Source organism: Gnatocerus cornutus, chromosome 9, assembly GCF_029298725.1.
Source record: "Gnatocerus cornutus isolate USDA-ARS CGAHR chromosome 9, icGnaCorn1.1, whole genome shotgun sequence".
Taxonomy (NCBI): domain Eukaryota; kingdom Metazoa; phylum Arthropoda; class Insecta; order Coleoptera; family Tenebrionidae; genus Gnatocerus; species Gnatocerus cornutus.
The window spans coordinates 8833576-8855639 of NC_142241.1; the positions used below are offsets into that span (position 1 = coordinate 8833576).

The 22064-nt window shown below is 34.7% G+C and overlaps 2 protein-coding genes across 2 annotated transcripts in view; both read right to left on the minus strand.

Annotated features, from left to right (window-relative positions):
- The window catches only part of LOC148168612 (metabotropic glutamate receptor 2-like), a 144316-nt gene that overhangs the window by 17382 nt on the left and 104870 nt on the right, over window positions 1–22064 (minus strand). Inside the window, exons 7-8 of the mRNA XM_088046796.1 lie at window positions 15238–15380; window positions 4649–4819 (exon numbers count right to left, since the gene is read on the minus strand). Of these exons, the coding sequence (XP_087902922.1) occupies window positions 4649–4819; window positions 15238–15380 (314 nt within the window). The remainder of the gene's footprint in view (window positions 1–4648; window positions 4820–15237; window positions 15381–22064) is intronic.
- LOC148168613 (lipase member K-like) lies at window positions 416–1872 on the minus strand. Its single transcript, XM_088044957.1, has 6 exons — window positions 1732–1872; window positions 1493–1685; window positions 1352–1451; window positions 1062–1308; window positions 642–1016; window positions 416–595 (listed from the first exon to the last, which is right to left on the minus strand). The coding sequence occupies exons 1-6, from the start codon at window positions 1870–1872 to the stop codon at window positions 416–418; spliced, it is 1236 nt and encodes a 411-aa protein (XP_087901083.1).

Here is a 22064-nt window from a genome sequence, read left to right on the forward strand (position 1 = left end):
ATTTTAATTCTGTACCTGTCAACTAATTTAAAAGCGACGTTGTAAGCAGCAAATAAATGCGCTGGAAGACATATCTCGCCTTTTTGACGACGACTCAGCAGTATTGAAAATCGTCTGAATGCCAACGTGATAAATTTATAAAAGACGGGTGAAAGCGACAAAAAGTAGGAGAAAAAGAACATTGCTACATTAGCCAATCTGTCAGAAACATGTGTGCGGTGGCAAAATGGAGGCCCGAACTGAAGTGGCGCTTTTAATACTGCTTTTGTTGGAGGGAATTAACAGAAACAGAAGTTGGACTGGTTGATTAAGCGGTTTTGTGCTAGTTATAAAAAACACAACACGTCGTGATGAATTGGTGTTGGATATACCTAAATAAAACTTTTTTTTTCAATTGGTTTTTATTTGTTCGATTTCAGATTTTAAGTTCAGTTGCCATTAAACTAAAAAGTTCTGGATACAAAAACTCGTTTAAATACTCCGCCCAAATGAAGTCGTTGTGACTAAATTGGTATCTAGGCTCGTTGTTTTTTACCGGAATTTTCCAGAACCCCTTTCTTTCGCTGCCAGTTTCATTGAACACCTTTTCCACGCTCTGAAAAGTATAAGTCACTTTTTAACCAACTCTAAGATAACATTACCGCATGTTTTATAAATATGTCGTTGTTTCCATAAAACATAAAAACCGGAACTTGTATATTTTGTAAATTGTACAACGGTGGTTCCACTTGTCCGTATTTCAACCAGTTTCCTGCTTTCCCGTAATCAAATTTCTGGAAGCGTCCAGAAAGGGCAATTTGCGCGTATTGGATTATTGCGATGATTCCTTCAGTTGTCGGTGAATGAGTGTAGTATACTAATAGATCTTGGGGTAAAAACTGCCAGGTCATTCCAGAAGTAACATCGATACACAATTTGCACATATAAGGAAACCGGGAACAAAAGGTTATCATATAACTGAACAACTGGTTCATATTGTAAAAAATAGCAGGAATTTTCTGCATCAACAAGGTTTTCTAAAAAGAAAAATCAGAGTTGGATTTTCGTTTTCACTGTCATACTCCGAGCGATGGAATCATGCCCATGAACCGCTCCATGTACCAAATCATATCGAAGTAGACAATGGGGCATAAGGCTATGATTCCTGCAAGCAACTCTTGAGCCTGCTCAGAATTCTCAGAGGCATACATGAAGACTAAAGTGGTTCCTCTGGAGTGGCCAATGTAGATAATCGAGCCCGCTTTTCCAGTCACGGCGGCCACTTCTGTTAACAATGTTGGGACGTCGTTGGCCGCAATAGTGTCCAAACTGTAAGAGCATCCCAGAGAATGTTTCTCTAGTATCTAATTACCTAAAGTCCCAATATTCAAAAGTGGTGTTTCTTTCGGAGTATAGTGATCCTCTTTGGTTACCCAACCACACGTCATATCCTCGCGCAGCCAATGTAAACGCTACAACGAAGTCTTATTTCCAACTTTTTGTCCACACTTACCTAACGATCTGTTTCCGACTAAAACCCACGAACTGGAATCATGGAAAAGTCCATGTTCTAGAAAAACGGGTTGTTTATTCTTCCTATTGTCGTCCGCATTCGGAGGAATCCGAAACATTTGCAGATTGTAACCATCAGGTGTTGTAACATTATAACTTTCGAAATTATATCCACTTTGTCGAATAATAGTCGGCTGCAATATTGTCATCATTCTTTGTTTGCTAATGCTGAACTGTTACCGTAAGAGCCATGACATTAGGGTTGACGTAACAATTCTTGCTCAGATCTTTGACGGGGTAATCGTAGAGATGAGAACACGCATTGTTCTCGGAACGAACTACATTAATTTCAGTCACTTGAATGAAGAGCAGTATGAACATATTTTCGACAACTGGGTCAAGGAGTTGCCCCTTTTATCATTCGTAACTTACATAACGTAGTTTATTAGACAGGTTGTATCAGGAACTGGTAGAAAAACATTTTCTACTGTGCTCGTTTGTTAGGGAATTTATGGCGAAAGGCACAAAAATTAGTTTGATAAGATATTCACGCACATATTTCGACTGACGTTCGAAGTTTTAGTGGTCTATTGAGAGAGTCAATCCAGGTGAACTAAATTCTTTCCAACTTCATCGAAACTTTGGTAGGAATCTTTAAGAACATGGTATTTTCCATTTATTCTAATTAATTTTTATCAACTATTATTTAAGAGAATTTATAAGGCAATACGTTCCGCAGGTTCTAAAGTTTTGTTGAAATTGTAAAAAAAGATTAAGGAATATAGGCTGACTTTTTGATCATGACATTTCTTTAATATTGTGTTAACAGCTCTGCACGCCTGCCCAACCAGCGTATGAAACAATACGTCAAACTGGGGCTGTAAATCGGATTTGGCCCCGTCCCATCGGAGTTGTGTCCATTTGATAAAGTTGGCGATATTTCCGTCCCCAGATTAGCGTTGTCCACTTGGATCTCGTATGTGTGTAATTTAGAGAAATCGGCGACCCGACGAAAAACATAACCACTTAGCGATAAAGCTTGACATAAAAGAGGAACACAACATCTGGACATGTTATATCCTTTGATAGAACTAATGGAAAACGTTATCGATAAACTTGAAAATACTGAAACCTTATGATTCGCGTGGCGCTGATCCCATAGATAAATACCGGATCAAGTTTTCCGAACTTGTCACACCGGATTTATCAAAACTTCTCGAACGAAATGAATGGCTTCGGAAATGCCCAAGACAAAACGTCACAAATCCAATTTATATTAATAATCTTCCGGAATTTTCGTTCATTAAACTATAGCTGCTATTGTTAGAAACAAATCGTTCTTTTTTGTTCCGAAACTTTGTCTTTTGATGAATTAAGAAGAGAAATAAATTGGTCTTTGCATTCACTCGTTTTCTTACTTTTGACAGGTTATAAATCAAACGAAAGATTTATAATTGGAAGCTAAGCGACACCGGTTCTTACATATTAATCTGCTTGACATTTTTACGCTTCTGGGACATCAAAAGCAGTCGCGCTGGAGTTCGTTTGAAACTTTTCATCCTCCTACATCTTATAAATTCATAATGTTATATAATATAACGACTGAACCCCAATCAATATAAAGATGGGACCTTCCACACAAAGTGCTTTTGTTGTCACGTTGGGTCAAGTGTTGTTGGAACTTAGAACGACAAACTTTAACAATATAGTGTCCCCACTTACCTACCGAGATCTTACTTTCACTCTTAAAACACTGCTAATGGCCACACAATTGTTCGTTCTAAATTAAAACTTAGTTTCCCGTTCTGTTCCGAAGAAAATGCTTGTTTTTTCAGGGAAATATGTTCGGAATTTCGGAGGCTGCGGCCGCGGAATAGTTCAGATTTTCTCATTCACCGCAGTGGTTGTCATTTAAACGAGGGGCGGAAGACTATTAAAGGAATTTGATGCGAAAGATATTGAAGCAGTAGTTCGGATTTCAACGGAGATTACTTTCAAATATTGAAAAATTGTTTCATTTTAAATCGTGGAAATAAAGTAAACCATCGAACGTAAAAAATGTGACTATTTATTAAGACATTAAATAACCACCAATTTCGTTGATTTTTTTGTGTTCTTTCCAGCCAACTCAAAGCTTTCCATCGAGAAAAAAGCTTTTTCAAAATAAATCGGATTAGGCCCCGACGAGTTTACTTTGCCATTAAATCCGTACATAGCTCATTTCACCTAATTGCCGAATTAACCGCGGATAAATCTAAAGTAGCTCTTTTAACCAAATTAGAGCGTCATACGTTTTTACGAGAATTCGGTATCAGGCAACGGAAAAGAACACATAATTTATTTGATAAAATTTAGCTGGTGGCGGTGACGGCATAGCGGATAGAATTAAAATCGGAATAATCTCGGATTTCGCTTTTCCGGAAGCCGAGAATCAACCGGAGCTAGCAAAAAAACGAGCACTTTTTTTACAATGGCGGTTTGAAAGAGACGTGAGAGGATTTTACGGAGCGTCTTAAATTGGGAGGACATTGGATGGATTGGTTGGGTTAAAGATAAGTTATGGGAAGGAAGTAAAGGGTGATGGAGTGATTTTCGGATTACGAGTTTTGAATTTTGACGATCCGAATCGGTAAGCAAATATTGGAACTTAAATTAAAACGGAACGTGATGACATGAGATATTTCTTGAAATTTGTTGGTTTCGCTCAATTAGAATATTTTATGAAGTTGAAAATGCAACATGGCCGCTACTTAATTGGCACTCTTCAGTACAAACATCCCGCAATTCGTGCAGTCGCACGACTCGTAACGCATTTTGGATTCTTGTTTAACGTTTGCCTGCGTAAATCTAAGTAAAGTGAAAAGCAGCAAAATTGCTCCGAAATGGGAATTCCTTTCGATCTTAAAGTAATTTTGTTGGGTTTAAACTTTTATAAAGGTTTGGATGTTGAGGAAATAGAACGAATCTTTGGTTTCAAAGGGTGAGTTTTATTTGCAATTCTTTTTCTGCAAAATTTAGACATCCCTTCCTATTTTCTGCAATTCGAAAAGTCAACACTTTTTCATATTCAACAAGAGAAAATTATTTCTTAAACTTTTCATATAAATTAAAAATTCAATTAACTGCATTGTTCTAAAAGCTTTCTACCTCCACTTACTTTAATCCCGTAGTTGGACTCCTCGTAGATTATAGATATGTAGCTCCAACCCATTAAAATAACGATATCTACCATCGCTTTGACTTGATAGTGGTCCGATGGAATCGTTCTGGTAAAAAACTCGAATCTCTGTTTGTTGCTCAGCTCTGGACTCGTCGAAAAAAACGACACCTGAAAAAAGACATTCTTCCTCAGCGATGTTAATAAAAAGCAATTAAAAATAATCAGATTAGGCGCTTTCATAGTCGCTTTCCTAATTTATTCAGCATAAAAGGTTCGCCACATTCATGATATTTTAATTAAGAACGACGAACTTGGCTTGAAAGTTTGCGAGCTTACCGAAGATTCCACAAATTTATCGTTGTTTTGTTACATATTTATAACGCTCGATCAACGGACTAATTGAAGAATGAAAGTTTGCGACGTGACTCATCGATTTTCAGATAGTTTTTCCGGGCACAACAATGCAGAATAGGATGCTAAAAATGGTGGATGCGCCGGGATGCTATAAATTATTTCGGAAATTTACAGCACTTTATTTTAAAAATATTTAGTTAGTAATTGGTCATCACAGGATGCTTTTAAGCAGAAATTTTTTACTCGTGTTTACCGCTTCGAAGTTTAGATAAACTTCTAAGAAACGCCGCTAGAAATTTGATATTTTTAGCACCACTTTTTGGCGCAACAGTCCGGAAAAATTAATGGGATTGTTATAAAAACGTTTTTGAAATAAATGAAAAATAATTGCTGAATAAAATTAAATTCCAGGTTCCCATACGTACCGAACAAATTAATCTCAGTTTGAGACAGCATTTGTATTTTTTTATTATTACAAAACAAGGCTTTGAAATAAAATGTACTTGTTTAGCTACGAGCTAAGATGCGGCTGTATATCAAAAAATAATTAAATTGGATGTTTCACGGTGTCTGCGTATGAACAGAGATTTATATATTTTGTTAGACTTAGAGCAGAAATGTCAAATTAAAATTCGAGTTGGGGCGGTTTTTATTTGTTTTTTTGGAGCTGATCTCAGTTGTAATGTAAAAAGATTCAGAAGTCAGTTTCATTTCTTTAAAAATTATCGTGACGCTTCGAAATTGAGGCATTAAGAAATACGTTTTTGTCATCATCTAAGCTCTCGCTCTGCTGAAATTGGAAACTCATAACGTGGATTTTTACGATTTACTTTGCGAAATAAGTAGAACTTTGATAAAGTCGTGTCTACAAAAAAACTCTAATATTTTTGAAGGCGACGAGCTTCAACCACCAGTAAAAGTAGGTAAAGTAATTTTAGAATTTAATATATTAGACTGAACTTCTACTAACTTTGACGCTTTAATAAAAAGTTATTAGATTTTTTTGATGTACCATTCGTGTCTCGGCGAGTTTGATGTAATTGCAACAATTGTGGACAATGTTCGATGCCCCCACAAAAGGATCACATTTCCAGGAATCCTCTACTGCACTTTGGACTTGGTATTAATGATGTTCAAATACCACCGCCCCAACTGCACTTGTAGTACAATGGTGTTCCACTGTAACATCAACGTAATTTCTGCAAATCAAACAGGACACTGCTTCCAAAGTCTACGAACATGTAGCAAACTCAGGAAGCAGAAAACCGGATGTGAAACAATAAGCGCGAAATGTAAAATGAATTTGACGAAGAGTAGGTGCGATATTGAAGTAGCGACGCGCGTAGGCGGTTCTACTTTTGAAATTAAGCCGTAATTTGAATAAATAATGTCGTGGTAATGGATTAGAGCCCGTGGAAAATATTTCCATGCAGCTACAAGGCATTGTTGGATGATGCACTGGGAATTAAAGTGAATGCGACCGGAAGTTTCGTCGGAAAGTTGAGGAATTACACTTTAAGGAAGACGTTGCGGGAACAATATAGTTCGCTGTAATTAGATCCAGGCCATTGCGCAAATGTTCTTGCAAAGATAGTTAAATTGGTACAAGCTATTCACTGTGCTTAAAAGGTAATTAAGGGAGGTGAAACACCTGGGATGTATTTAATTAAAATATCGCTGTCATTCACAATAAGCGGTCTTTGCTTTGATTTTCTTCATTTTAACCCCTTTCACAGTCTCAAGTGAACATTATTTATGATGGATTGGAGCAACAGGCGCCCTGAACTTAACCCTCCAACTTGACCATCACCCTATCATCAGTATTAGGGCCTTAAAGTTTGAAGTTTGAGCCATCGATCACCCCTCATTCGGGAGCTGTTTCAGTTTCACACTCCACTCTGACAAATAGACTGTAACATAGTCGTGGGTGTAATGAAAATAGGAGCGTAAGCGTGCGTGATTCTGATAAGGAACTCTATATATTTCCATAAAATGGAGTGTGTAAGTCAAGTTGATTTAATGTTCCACACACCAGTGAAACTAGCGAGCATATTTGCCAAGTACGCAAACAGCACCCGTCAGAGTTGTATTCCGAGGAATTTTTCTTGGCGGCATTGAACAACGACGAACATTTTCCTCAACGGGATACATTTATTACGACACATTTAAGCAAGATTGCAAAATCGAATAGAACACGAAAGTGCGAAACTCTGCAAATTCTTTAACAGCTGACAACAAAACTTTCGTCGTCGCGATTCTTTACTAAACGATTTATAACCACGCTTCCAAACTTCGCCAACGAATTATTGTTTCTTTTATTAACTTATAATAGACTGATTAAAATTCCTCGATGGTAACTCCTCGGAGAATTTAAGGAACAATAATTATTATTTCCGCAGTGATTGGCAAAAAGGCAAGACAAGAATCGTAATCGTGATTTTAAATTAAAGTGTCTGCAGTGTTTTGTTGGACGAAAATTAATGAAATGAAAAGACGCGTGGAAATAATTAAAAAGAGGAATTCATTTAAGGCGTGGAGACCACTCGCTGGCTGTTTAATTAATGCAATTGCGAAAGAAGCGAGCTTTACCATACCAAAATGAACTGGTTAATAATGTATTAATCGTGTTATGGAACGTGTTAACGAATTTACGGACGGTTGAAACTTGAAATTATGCCAGAATATTACACGGAATTAAAAATTACGTTTATGCTGCCGACCACTTTGCTCCCTCAAATAATCCCACCAACGAAGGCAAATACAAGAAAGACCAACAATTGTATGATTTTGATCAATAAATTTTAAAGCGTCGTCTGAAATTATACATGCCTCGTCTTCTGCTTTATTTTTCACATGTCACACCTGTCGATAACATCTCCGGCTTTACATCATCCGTCTGACTTCTAATGTATCCATAGCTCGAAGCATCCTTTCATGATGAGATACATGTAAACACAAACTAGATTCGATAAGGTAATGTCGTGACAAATCCACAGTACATGGAATGAGTAAAATTTGTGCAAAACGCGATGATTTATGTCAACATGTTGGGCTTTATTTAATGTTTTATTTGTATCACGTTCCGCAGTGTTGAAGTTTCAGATTTACCAGAAAAAAGTGATTTATGAATACAAAATATCGGAGCAAAAATATCTTAATATCTGTCGTTTATGTTTCGAATTTATCTTGGAACTGACACAAGAAATTATAAATTTCGGATTTGTTATTTATGCCGAGTTGCAATATTGAATTTTGCAGTCCTTCTGGTGCATCGAACGTGATGAGTTAAACTGACTGAAATATGGAATGTCTCGACGTGTTTTAAAGTTTTTGTAAAAAAATGAACTATTTTTTATATCGTAATAAATTCAGGCCTCTGTGGTGACAAAAATAAAATACACAGTTCTTTCATTATTGTCTTGAAACATAAAGAAGCTCTTGTAATAAAAATTTAGTATTCAAAGCGAGAGTTTCATTTCGCTACTAATTTGATATAAGGTCTGTGGAGAACAAAAATATCTTGTACTTTTTATTGTGTAAACTTTTAAGGAAGAAGGGCGATAAAGTAGGAGAAAGTGAACGATCCATCGAGAGTTTAGATTAAAAGTTTTGCAACTTGCGGTGGTTCCCATAAAGATAAAGTTTTATTGTTTTCCTTCTATTTCGAAGGGGTTAACGTAGTTACTATCTCCCTGAATACGAAAAATATTGTCCATAGAAATCGAAAATACAGCCAGAGCTAGAACTACAACAAACTAAATTCAAGTTTATGTACATTAAATCGTTAATACAATTAGTTTATGAGTAGAAACCGATCGTATAGCGAGAAGTACTAAAATTGGAGCACATTTAGTTAATTATAACTCATAATTAAATGAAAAGTTGACACAGGAAAATAAATGAGGCGTTATATAAAAAAGTTTGATCATCCGTCACAGGTCTAAGTTTTCTTTTTGCTCATGACACTTTTCAAAATATCAAAAACTAATTTTGGAGGAAAATTTCACAAACTGGGAATATCGGCCATATTTCCCTGATCGATGTTGATAGACTGTTTTTCTTTAGTTTAGAGTTTAGAGTTTTCTAAACTATTTGTAAATAAAGATTTTCTGCGGCTTTTTCATTACTCCAAATGCTAAATAAATAAAGCTCCAATTCCAGTTTGTTTTCAAAATTAAATTTCTAGAGATGAATAATTTTCAGACCACATTCACTCATTTGTTACGTGCAATCTCTGTCTGCAATCCTTTGAAATAAATCTTCAAATTTTATTCTGAAATAAAAGTCGGAGGTTTAAATTAGTCGAACAAAGTGCGATATTTTCGTGTTTATAATAGAGACAAAATTTATACAGATCAAAAGCACTTTTTATTAAACGTGCATTTCGAAATATTTTCCTGTGAACACGGGATAGCTCAGCGCATCTACCATTCGTTAAAATTGAAATGCTGAGCGGCAGGAGCACAATAATAGTTTTGTTTCGAAGTCAAACATTTACTGGTTGAAAATCCTGCGTAGAAATATGCAATTTACAGTACTCAAAGTCATTCAGTTGAGATTTCTGTCGTGATACACAGCAGTCTATCGTTTTTAATTTGGCAAGCATGGAATAAAAGTTTCCTGGGAAACTACCCACCTTTAGAAAACAAATCTATCGATCGAGTTTTCCCCTTATTTGTTTCCTGTACATGTGACACCCCAAACCCCTCCTCGGGAAATATTACATCCACAAAGTCAAACAAAGACGTTTCTCAACCTAAAATTTCATTTTCTTCCGGGATCACTGGAGATCTTCACGTTAAAGTAAATCGTTATTTCTTAGTCTCTATTGTCTGTGTTTCTTACAATACATTACCTAAACTTAATTAATTAGTCGGGGAACAATGAACGCTTCTAAGTTCAACGGTAGAGACTGGTATTTGGAAGAGGATTTAGCTATCGACGATTAAATTAATCAGTCTAAACGAATTGTTTCGCGGATTTGGATGAATTTGGATGTTTTGAATTACAAACGATGACCTCCCAATGCTGCAATTTGCAACACAATAAGGATGTAAATTGTTAAAAAGTTTTAACGATCCATCAGAGGGATTTGAGGTTATTTGAAAAGTTTTCAAGGAGTTTAGGGAGTAGGTTTGGGGAGGCCCGATCGGGATAATTAAAGTCGTACAGACACACCCTCATATAAAAAATTAAGATTTATGTATCCCTGAGGTTTCCAAAGTTTTGTCCTGAGATTCTAAATATCATTTCGCAATGTCAATACGATTTGATTACCTAAAAGGTCCAACAGGAAATTATGTGATTACAGAAAAACTCTTTTTAATATTCTCAAAACGTGATCGTTTACAGTCGATATTTGCGTTTTTGTGATTACTAAAACCGCTCATTTGGAAAATCGTGTACAGCAAGCATAGAAAGCGTGTTCTGGTATCCACCAGTTTTGGAAACAAAGAGCGCACTGTTTTCATTGTGAATGTTTTTTAAAATGGAATATAGATTATGCGGAAAGATCTAAATGTATACAAAGAAAAGAGTTTCCAGAATCCGTGCCTGCAGCCGCAATTAGAGTATGTAAATCCTGTCATTATTTTAAGATTTAAGTTGGATCTATTTTGCTAAGCAACACTATTTTACGCTGCCAGTTTTGCGATTTAGAACTGCATCCAAATGTAATATAGCTTCATTGTTCCATTTGTATGCAACGGATCCGAACGAAAATTGGTTCAGTTACTCGAACGAAACACAAAAAGCTTAATATATCCCACGCAACTGCTCAATATTTTCATTGCGGAGGACTCCACTAATAGCGACAGAAAAACTGCGAAACGAATAGATAAGAATCACACTAACCGGTAAAAATAAATAAACACGACAGTTTTAAGTGTTTTTTTAATTTCCGTCCATCACAATCATCCCTGAAAAACAACACATAAACCACCCGTAAATTACTGAAAATTTTATCCCGTTCCAAATACGTCTCCTGAAATGGAAATGAAACTGTGGCATGGAAAACGTTTCTAAACGTTTCAACTAAATCGAGCGTAGAAAGCTCTTAATCGAATAGATAAGTTCCGGGAGGTTGGAAAAGAAAACGCGACCTGCACTAGCGACCAAGCATTTTCCAGGTCGGGGTCTGGATCGGTCACTGGAACACAACCGTTCTTACAAATGAATTCTTCAGACAATAGAAAGCGAAAGCACAGATAAAACCAAGAGTGTTTTAGACCCCACTGACGACGGTCCGAGATGGGTATTATAATATTATTCGGAAATTTCTACTTAGCAGAGTGGAAATAAATCAGAGTTGAACGGGGATTGACCAAAATGAAGGGAAATATTTACGGGGGTTTGAAGAGATTGGCGTAAACATGTTTATTAAGTCAGCGGGAATTAATTGTGATGATACGGGGCTGAATCTTTCCGCGGTTTTTGGTAAGCAAACCTATTAAAATTGTTACTTTAATGAGCCTTTGGTGGGTCTAATTCCCTGCACAAACATATCAAGCGGTTGCTTTTCTTTTTAAAAATATTCTTTTGAGTCTTGAAAGCGCCTTTGATTTCTAACCGTACCAAAGCTCCGACATTGAAAGACGCCGGCAAAACACAGCGGAATTATATTTTTTTTTGCAGTCATAAATCGCGTTTATCTATCTTGTTTGCATATGGTCATGCGTGAGAATTTTCATAAATTACAACCCTTATCGCGCACTTACGTAATTAACGCAGTAAGCGCAAAGGTTTAAATACGAATTGAAACAAATAGCAGTTTTTTATTCAAAAACCGTCCGCCAAGTTTCCACTGGATTGTAACCTCGTTCCAGATCTGTTTCGGATAGTTTCGAATCTGTTTAAGACGGGGTAACAGCATGGACCTTTTTCCTGAACTATTTAGTTTGTTAAAATGTCATCATAGGCGCAAAACTTCTCGTTCTACTGCTGCAAAGCAAACAGTGATGTTCCCTCAGGGATGCACTTTTGTCGACGGGATTGGAGAATGACTTTGTAGTCGACGGTACAGTTAAGAGTAAGGGGCTACAAGCACATATTGCTTTATTTTAAGATTGAAACTTGGGTGCTTTGAGGGCTCTACTGTAACTATTCTAGTTTAATTTGGTGCATGATACATACAGACGTACTTGAAAAGCCGGAGCTGGAGTTTAACATTGTAATTTCGTCAGTTCTGACTTTCTTAGTAATTAGTTAGAAATATGGAAAAATATTACTTAGTTTGGGCGCAAAAATAAAAAAATATTCTTGATAACATGAAAAAATTTCCATTTAAAATTAATTATTAATTTATTAGTTTATATGGTATCTATTAGGCAATATTTGCCAAAACTGGTGGATAGTTGACAAATCCACGTTTGATTAAATATTTACAAAAATTGCTCATTCAAATCGCTCTTTTAGCATTTAGTTCTGTGAACATGCCAATTATTAAATTCCATGCCCTTTGATCTCAAAAATTAAAGCAAATTAACAAAACAGTAAAACGATATTAATTTTATTTGGCGACTGCGATTGCACAAAGTTGGCAAACTGTACTTCCATTGCTTGCCCGTGTTTGTTTATAATTGAGAAAATTCTGGTCAAGTGGGCCACACAGCAATTTTGTTTGTTTTATTTCAACCAAAATTTGGGTTTTTTGAGAACATTTTTTGCTGAGAATACTTTGGGAAAAAATAAATACTTTAGTTTCGAATATAGAGTGTTGAAATTTCTCATTTCTTGCATGCATAGACTAGAAAAATAAATTCTAGAAATTTCTACAAAACAATTATAGAAAATGTTTTGATGCGATGTAATAGCCAAAGAAGTTTTGCTTAAAAAAAATCTCTACTGACACTCCATATTTCAAAATTGCGACAAAATTACAAATTCCAATTTTTATAAAAATTTTTTAGAATCAATGTCAAGCTCAATAAATGTATTTTCATCTTTAGAAAAGACATATGAAGTCAAATGTATCATTTATAATAGTTAGTTGTATTTTGCTAGTTGGCAGCATTGTATAAATGTTTATTATGTCTGTTTGTGTGCCGATTTAGGAGCCAAAACCTTTAAAAATAATAACGGTAAACCAATTAAGTAAAGTTACAACTAAAACACAATTGAATTTAAATTAATTTTTAAATTGTTCGATTTCAATGCGATGCTACCAACCTATTTCCCTTGTGTTAAAATTTCTCTAAACGAGTAAATAACTTTTCAAATTCATGCCAGAAGTCGAAAAACTATTTATCCATCCACAAACCATAAAAATTAAATCACCTTCAATTTTTGGTAAATCAGAGTGTACTTAGCGATTTGCATCATTCCAATGCTCTTTGGGACTGGACTTTGAAGTTTGTTATTGTTATTAATGTCAGATCCATTTATATTATTATAGGTTACTTAAGAGATGTATTGAAGATCCAGTTGATATATCTATCAATGTAGAAAATATCAATTTATTTTTTAGACGTCAACTGCTCATTCTGATACCACCCTTGCCGACTGTCACGTTTAGGATGTTTTGTTTTCGCCAACCTTAACGATTTTTTGTGTTTTTAGGTCAACAAAACTAAAAAAAAATAAAAAAAATAAAATTACTCTTCAAGGTTGCTCGCCTTATAACTATAAAAATAAATCATCAGCGTTGGCAACTATAAGAAAATTGTCCTACTCAGAGAATTCTGATGGAAAGCATCTAGGGATGTAGGAAATTTTATTCTATTTTAGGGAAAAATTTGCAATTTATACTGAAGCTAAATACAGACCTTTCTTTAGATCAATATATTTTTTTTTTATCACAAATTCAAAACGAATTGAGATTTATTATTTTAATGTTAAAAAAAGTATTTTAAATTTGGTGCAACATCAAGGCAGTCAAACCAAACAGCAGTGTATCCAACAGAGAACAACCAAAAACCCCCAATAGACATGCTATTTGTTGATGTGAGTGTTAAATAAATTGTTTTACTTTATTATTGACGTTATTGTTTTTATAGACAAAAAGAAATCATAGAATTTGTTCATTTTACTAACACTTTTGTATACTGAAACAAAAATAAGGAAATTTTGGGAAAAATTATGTCTGGTCTAAGAAAATATATCTAAAAAAGGACGGCGGCCTAAAAATAACAATTAGTCTATGCTTTCAAAAAATGCGATATTGTAACACTCAGGATAGTCAAAACATTCTAGGTATAAGTAGTTACAGGGAATTTGTAAAGCATTACGTCCCGAAGGCTCCAAAGTTTCGTTGAAATTGAATGAAAAAAAATTACCTCCTACTCAGTAGAGAAATGATCTGGAAGTGCTTAAACAAGGATTCAGTCGATACACTATAATGCATATTTGGAACTAATAACAAGCTCGTCAAGTTTTTCTTACTCGGGCTTAAACAAACTTACAAATTCCCCAGTAAAGTTTGCAACTAGCTAACACCTTCACATAGGTAGATTAGTTATATTTTCAAAACTTTTCGTTTGAATGTATAACCACCAAAACGAGAAATATTAAAATTGAATTAACTCCTTGAAGCGCACTGTAGACTGATGTAACTCAAGGGTTGATGAAAGTGTGCTGTTAAAAGTTTATTGTACAAGTTCTTTTGTGCTATAAAACGGACTATGTATTCAGGCTGCAAGCAACTAAGTAGATACGAGCGTATATCATGGAGCAAGAAATTAGCTCATCACTACAGCTTTTGTCTTGTGCAGTTGTAAAATGGCAGTGGTTACGATCACTGAACAAAATCCAAGTAATTCTTTTTGTATTCTGTACGAGTTATATCAGGAACTATAAATTCCTTTTCGATGCACCGTTAGCATTTTCGGCGAGACATTTATCACGATATTACCTAATTTAGTCACTATTTCTATCATTTATGTCGGTCCCGCGCCAGGAATAATAAAATTTTATTGCACATTTTATGAAGCGCCTGCTGTTCTTTTTCTATCTTTTATAGAGCTAATGTAAAATGTAGCTACAATTCTTAACCGATATCAGAGACAGATTACCCCAATTTTTTTCAAATAATAAATGCTTCTCCATAAAAATAATTCTTGTAAATGTCTTTAAAAAGGCCAGGCGAGACGGCGATTGTTCCGCTTTGCGCAAGAAATGATGTTTGAGTCTCGGAATTTCTCTTCAATCCTCGCTGACAAAGCACCAAATAAAACGGTTTTTATTACGATAATCAGACGGATGATAAAAAATGGAATCGATAAAAAGCTCATCCTTACCTGCGGTATTTTGAAGAGCCGCAGTAAATTGGCTACTTGTATCGATGTAACACTGGAAGCAGCTCCAACAACCCCCGAAATCACCTTTCTGACTTGAGTTTTATTGCAATGATATTCCGCCCCGTCAATGTTGCTGATCGACCCTGAAATCCAATACACAAATATTTACAAGAAAGGTCAAAGTCAATTTTCAGGAGACAAATATTTGCAGTGGCACCGATAAATCTTGTTCGCACACATGCTCTCAATCGAACGAATTACCAATAAAATTAATTCAAGCTGGGAAACTTATTGCGAGAAAACTCATTATGAAAACTCTCGCGTTAAACAGAATTGAAAAAAGTGCTTCGAAACAAAAACGGAATTTAATTAAATTCACTGCGCTTCAGTAGTCAATCAAATGGTTATAATAAGTTTGAAGAATTCGAGAGAGAGTGTTTTATTGAAAAAGTAACAGCTCATTTTGACTGTTTTTTTTTATCAATTTAAACAAATAAACGTAATTCTGTCAAATCCTACATAACCGGCAGGTATTATCAGCTTTGGTTTATTTACAGAGGAGAGCTTTTGTCGAGCTTTATGAATATTCGGTCATTATCCGTCCTCGGTGCTCATTACCATACGGACATATCTGTAACAATCTAACGAATATTGCTTGTGTAAATAAACTGATGTAAATTTACGACGGGCATAGTACAAAATCCGGTCGTACATAAACGCCAGATAATAATTAGAGAATCTTTATGGGTGAACCAAGAACCTTCTCTTCATTCATGCAGGAAAATCCGACCTAGAAATGTTTGATTAAATCATTCGCTTTCGCTAAAATTTATCTTGTGTACGGAACGGAAAACAAAATAGCCAAAATAGAATACACTGTTGCGTATATCATAACGATAAACGTGTTAACTCGGACACGACAATATATTCAAAGAAAATACAGAGGTCGCTCAAAATATCCAGCAGTTTTGTTTGTGTTTACTGAAGAGGTGAATGCTGCTCGCGCTCTTCAGACAAGATTTTTCCGTACCATAAATTCTTGGGAAATTTCGCGTTCAACGTTGTTGGTATAAAAGATATTAACGTTTTCGTCAATATTTTAAGTTGGCGATTTATGAATTATTAAATGGAACTTCCTCGTCGGCGAAGCGGGGAATTTACTTTATGGTCGAACTCCTGATAAAGTATCGATAAACTAAGGTACATTTTAAATCAACAACAAAAAGTTACAATTTTATTAGTTGCGGGCTGCGGGTGAGAATAAAAGCAATTCGAAGCCTTAAATCGATTCAATTAATTGTTTTCTAGTAAAGTACCTAAATATTATTGTATTATTGTTTATCCGAGACCAATTTTCGTATCCATTCTACTCAACAATGTTTCAGTTTAAATATACTCGTAACTTGGAACATAAATAGACAGTAAATGTTTTATGTTACTGTGTAACTTATTACAAACTCTACAGTTTTAGATATTTGAGAGAAAATGTAGACTCAATTCAGCTTTCAAGAGTTGCACAACTATCTGCATTTTTTTAAGTGTGAAATTTTTAAAATAATAATTTGTTAACGTCCGGAATAATTAGCACAGTTTTGCAGTTGTCGGTCTGGAAAAATGAGGCACAAAAATTCCGGGAAAAATGTGACTTAAATTGATTTACATTGTAAAATCAAAAAAAAAATTGAATTCGAAATGTGTAAAACTGTAAGACTGAAATCTGAAGTTTTTGCTTAGTCTTTAATTAAATAAAAATTTTCTAGAATTTTTGTCTTTTGCTCCAAAATCTTGTAATTTGGTGGAGTTAATACACGACTCAAAAATAGTAACTTCTGTAAATGTCATAGCTGTGGCACTAAATTTACCAAAATTACGAATTTTAGTGAAGTATGTCAGAAATGTTTCTTTGTCTTTAAAATATATTTTTTTAACGTTGTGTCTTTTGTTCCATAATTTTATAATTTGGTAGAGTTAATACACGGTTTAAAAATATTAACTTTCCCATATTGATAGCTTTAACACTCAAATTATCAAAATTACAAATTTTATTGGAGGATTTCTGAAATTTTGTTTTTGCCTTAAAGATAAAAATTTCTAAAATTTGGGTCTTTTGTTCCACAATTTTGTAATTTTGTAAAGTTAACACACGGCTTAAAAATAATAACTTCCCCAAATTTCATAGCTGTAGCACTAAAATTACCAAAATTACGAATTTTAATAGAGTATGTCAGCAATTTTTCTTTGTCTTTAAAATAAAATTTTCTAAAAATTGTGTCTTTTGTTCTATAATTTAGTAATTTGGTAGAGGTACTAAACCGCTCAAAAATAGTAATTTTCTAAAATGTTATAGCCGTAGCACTTAAATTACACAAATTACGAATTTTAGTGAGGTATGTCAGAATTTTTTCATTTTTCCTTTAAAATAAAAATTTCTAAAAATTGTGTTTTTTGTTCCACAGTTTTGTAATTTGATAGAGTTAATACACGGCTTATAAAGAGAAACTTCTCGAAATTTTTTAGCTCTATCATTAAAAATACCGAAATTACAAATTTTTTTTTTACCATCTGTTTCACAATGTTGTAATTTAGTAATTTGCCCAAATGTCATGGGGTAGCACTAAAATTACCAATATTATGAATTTTAGTCGAGGATGTCAAAAATGATTGGATCGCCTTAAATATAAAAATTTCTAAAATTTGTGCCTGTGGCTCTACAATTTCGTAATTTGTGAAAGTTTAAACACGACTCACAAATAATTACGTCTCCAAATGTCAGAGCTGTCGCACTAAAATTACCAAAATTACGAATTTTTGTGAAGAATGTCTGACTTAAAATTTGTCGAAAATTGGTAATTAGTCCATCAATAAAACTTTAATTGATTGATTGAATTTAACGTTTCTAAATTATACTAATACTCGGAGAATGTACTTAATCGGAAAAATAGGGCAAAATAATTTAAATTTCAGAACAATAGAAGGAACCTTAATTTCCAAAATTGCTGCTTAAAATTAATTTCTAATTGATTCAAAATATTCACAGGTGCTGTATAAAATTATAATTTTGTGTAAATATATTTATTTTAACTTAAAACCTTGTTTGTACAAGCACAGCTTAAAATTTAACAGCATAATTTCCTAAAATATTGTACCCCGAGAAATGCCCTCTCATTTCACAAGTTTACTGACTTCTTATTAGGGAACCCCCAAGCCTCAAAATGATCATGTTAACGTACAGCGTCGTTTTAGATTAAAATTATGCTCTCGCTGTGTTTAAATTAAGTCCACCTACTCAGCAGCTGAACACTGCAATTCTCGGGAAGCAAGCCGCAGCAAATCGCCCTTTACACAACCCGACTGACTGGTGGTTTTAAGATGACCATTGAAAGGTTCATTGTCTACGTGAATGCTCCGTTTATAGCATTTTCGTTTAGTGGGGTTTTATATGCATGATGAAATGCTGTACAGCAGCATCAAAATAAAATAATGTTTAATACCCAGTCTAGGAAGTTTTCGCGAATAATTTCCTTGCAAAGGATGGCTGTGTGTTTGCTGAAATTAGTCTCATTGAAGCTGGAATTGAGTTAGATATGAGAAGGAAAGAGGTTTGCCCCACCGAGGACTTAATTTATGACGACGGCATCGCAATTTCAGACTAGTACTGAAAAGGAGTTCATCATTTTCGGACTTAATCCCGATTTTAATTAGTTCAGCTCAGCGTGATTTTGATGTATGTTGACGTTGATTAAATTTATGTTTATTGTGCGGGCTAACTACGATTTCGTTATTGACACCTTCCGGAAATGATTCCGGGTTAAGACCCAATTCCAAGTAGTGCTTTCAGCATGCGTATGTCATTAAATTCCCAAAAGACTCTTATTTTATTGTGTCTGAGCCGGAGAAGAAGGTTAAAAAAGCCGATGTTAATTTGACAGGTGGTTTATCTCTAAACTCCCGAAGGAATTACGTATAAACTAAAGAAGATTTTCGATCCAGTTGTTAATTCTAAGCAAGATTTATGTTTTTCTAGGATTCACATGAGTGTGATTTCCGGGATTTGATCCAGTGATGGACACGGCTGCCGCAGTCGTCAAAACCATTGATCTCTTCGATGTAACTTGACTCTGAAATTTGATCTAGGTACAAATGTTGCAGCGGAAACTCTTATTTCACTTCGTGACATATCGTTTGCGAGATTTATAGGAGCTGGAAGGTGGAAGATTCGACTTGGAGGGAGATTTTTCTAATATAGTTTTCATACATTATAAAAAATGTGACGGCTAATTCTGGTTTATTAAAATATTTATAACACAACGTTCTTTGAATAAAAAATGTTCTAAGCCTCAGTATTGTTTTGTCGTTAATTCTCAATAAACCATTTTAGTGTCAGCAGTGCTTCATTCAATTTTAAACACTCTCGAGACTCTGCCAAGCGCAGTTCTAATTGTCGCTGAATTGAAACAGCACCTATGCAAGCTTGTAATGACTGCACGAATTAATTGTTCTTCTGGTATTCTATCATCTCTGACATGAACGCAATTACGCAAAAACTCGCCTTCTCCCATTTGTATTATTTTTTAATTTAACCTTTTGTAGTCAGGCAGGAATTAACTTGTAACTGGCCAACAAAAGGCCTGAAATCGCACCCAAATGGCGTAATAAATCGTGGCTATTAATTTTTAAATTAGTTTGGTGGCAGTTTGATTGGTCATCTGAAGGTTAATGGGCAAAGTTCGTGGCGACGGTACCGCCTCTATATGTATGTAAATATTCCAGAGAGACGTCGCAACGCGAAAGAGCCTCATCCGAAATCCGTGCTACTTCAGGAACCGTGCCGGTGATATGTAACCGGAATAATATATTAGACTAGTGCGGAACTGAAAAAACACCTCGGTCCGTCGCGGATGGAATAATTTAAATTCGTGGCGCTCTCTTTCAATGTGTCGGAAGAACGAAAGCGGATTTGGGTAGAAAAAATTGGCGGCAATCGCGAACATATGTCTGAACATAAATAAACGGCTTGGCTTTGATTTCGCCGAAAAAAACTCCAATAGGCTCGTGTTATATCAATACAAAAACAGTAATTCAATTAGATATTTATTTGATTGAAAGTTTCGATTTTAATTACAATCGTAAGTGGCAGGAAGCGCGAACCATTTATTTGGAATTAAATTTTAATTTCAATTTAATGTTTTCTTAACGAACTGATTCTTTGTGACCGCATGAAAAAAACGATTTGTACATTTTTTGGATGCTGAAACTTAAAATTCATGTCTGGAGCCTCCAACTTCTGCCTTACATATTAAATAATCATGAAAGCATCTGCTTAAAAATCAGCCATTTCACTAATTACACTTTCGAAATATTCTTCACAAAATAAACTTCCAAACTGCTGAACATCACGATTCTACTTAATCCACCAAATTGTAATCCCATAATGAACGCTACAACCTTTTACTTTCCTAATTAGCTAAATTCAGCTCGTACTCTTTCAGTATTACATCGGTGACAAATGTCGGAACAAAACGAAATGTTTGTGCTTTCAAATTAAAAATGCGAATTTCCCAATAGCCGTTCTTGTAAAAGCAGAATTTTTAAATAAAAGTCTCCGTTTAGTAATCGCTGGAGTCAACAGGTGTGGGTGCGGTTCTACAAGTTCCAAGTAATAATTCCAAGAAAATTAATAAAGATATTTAATTGGAGTACCTAAAGTTCCGTAATTCTTCAACCGCGAGCGGAAATGTTTGTGAAATGAAATTATCGTTTTTGAAACATCATTAAATTCAACCTTCAAACAAACATGAAACATCAAAACTGTGACTTGAGGAAAGTTCGTCGCTCATTATCCACCATAAATTATTAAACCTGCACACTTTGAGCATTTTATCAAGACATGTTTATTAGCTAACTTAACAGGGAAATCAATAGACTTCCACTCGCGTCGTCATAAATCTTTAATTAATCACATTCGTTCCTCTTAATTAATTTCATTTCACGACAGCTACAAGACGCGTAGCGTCTCTACATGAATTACAAGGTGAAAAATAAAAGAAAAATATAGTGGGAAATTAAACACAAAATGTGTAATATCTCTGAAGTTTATTTGAAAGCATATAAATACGAGCGGGAATTTCAGAAAATTTTGTAAGGGAATAAACCTTTCCTAAATTGAATTGTATTCGTTGAAAACGTTTACATTACGTTAAGCTTTCGCTTTCTGGGCAACTTTTCACAATATACTCACCGGGTTTTAATTAAATGAAGTTTTTTCATTTCCGCCCACTACCTTTTGTTTAAGTTGGCTAAATAAGTGGTCACCATCTTTTTATATTTTGAGATGAGGACTGCGCGTTTGTCAAGGCCTCTACTGGAAAATTAGGACTTATTTTTGCTACTAAATTAAATTATTTTAGCAGGATAACAATAGCACTAGGCGTTAATTGTCGACCTGGGAATGTAGTTGTGTTTTTTTGGAAATGAAGCTAATTCTATTATAATTCGGCACTAATTCAATGTAATCGCGAGATTTGTTTTGCCAGCGTCGGCCGTTTGTAAATACTAAATACACATAAAGTAGCTTATAAATTAACGAATGGTTCACTAGTTAGTTTCACATTGTAATAGAATGATATGCAAATTCGTGTATGGAGTTTTGGATTGCACGAACAGAAATTGGCCATTATAGTTTGATGTTAATTTTTCCACTTTATAACAGACATTAAACTGTAATTTGGTTACTTCAAAATACTTCAGGAAGACATTATAGCTGCGAGGAAAGATAAAATGACTCTATAGTAAATGTCCTCTTATCTCAAGTTTAAGTGGCAACAATA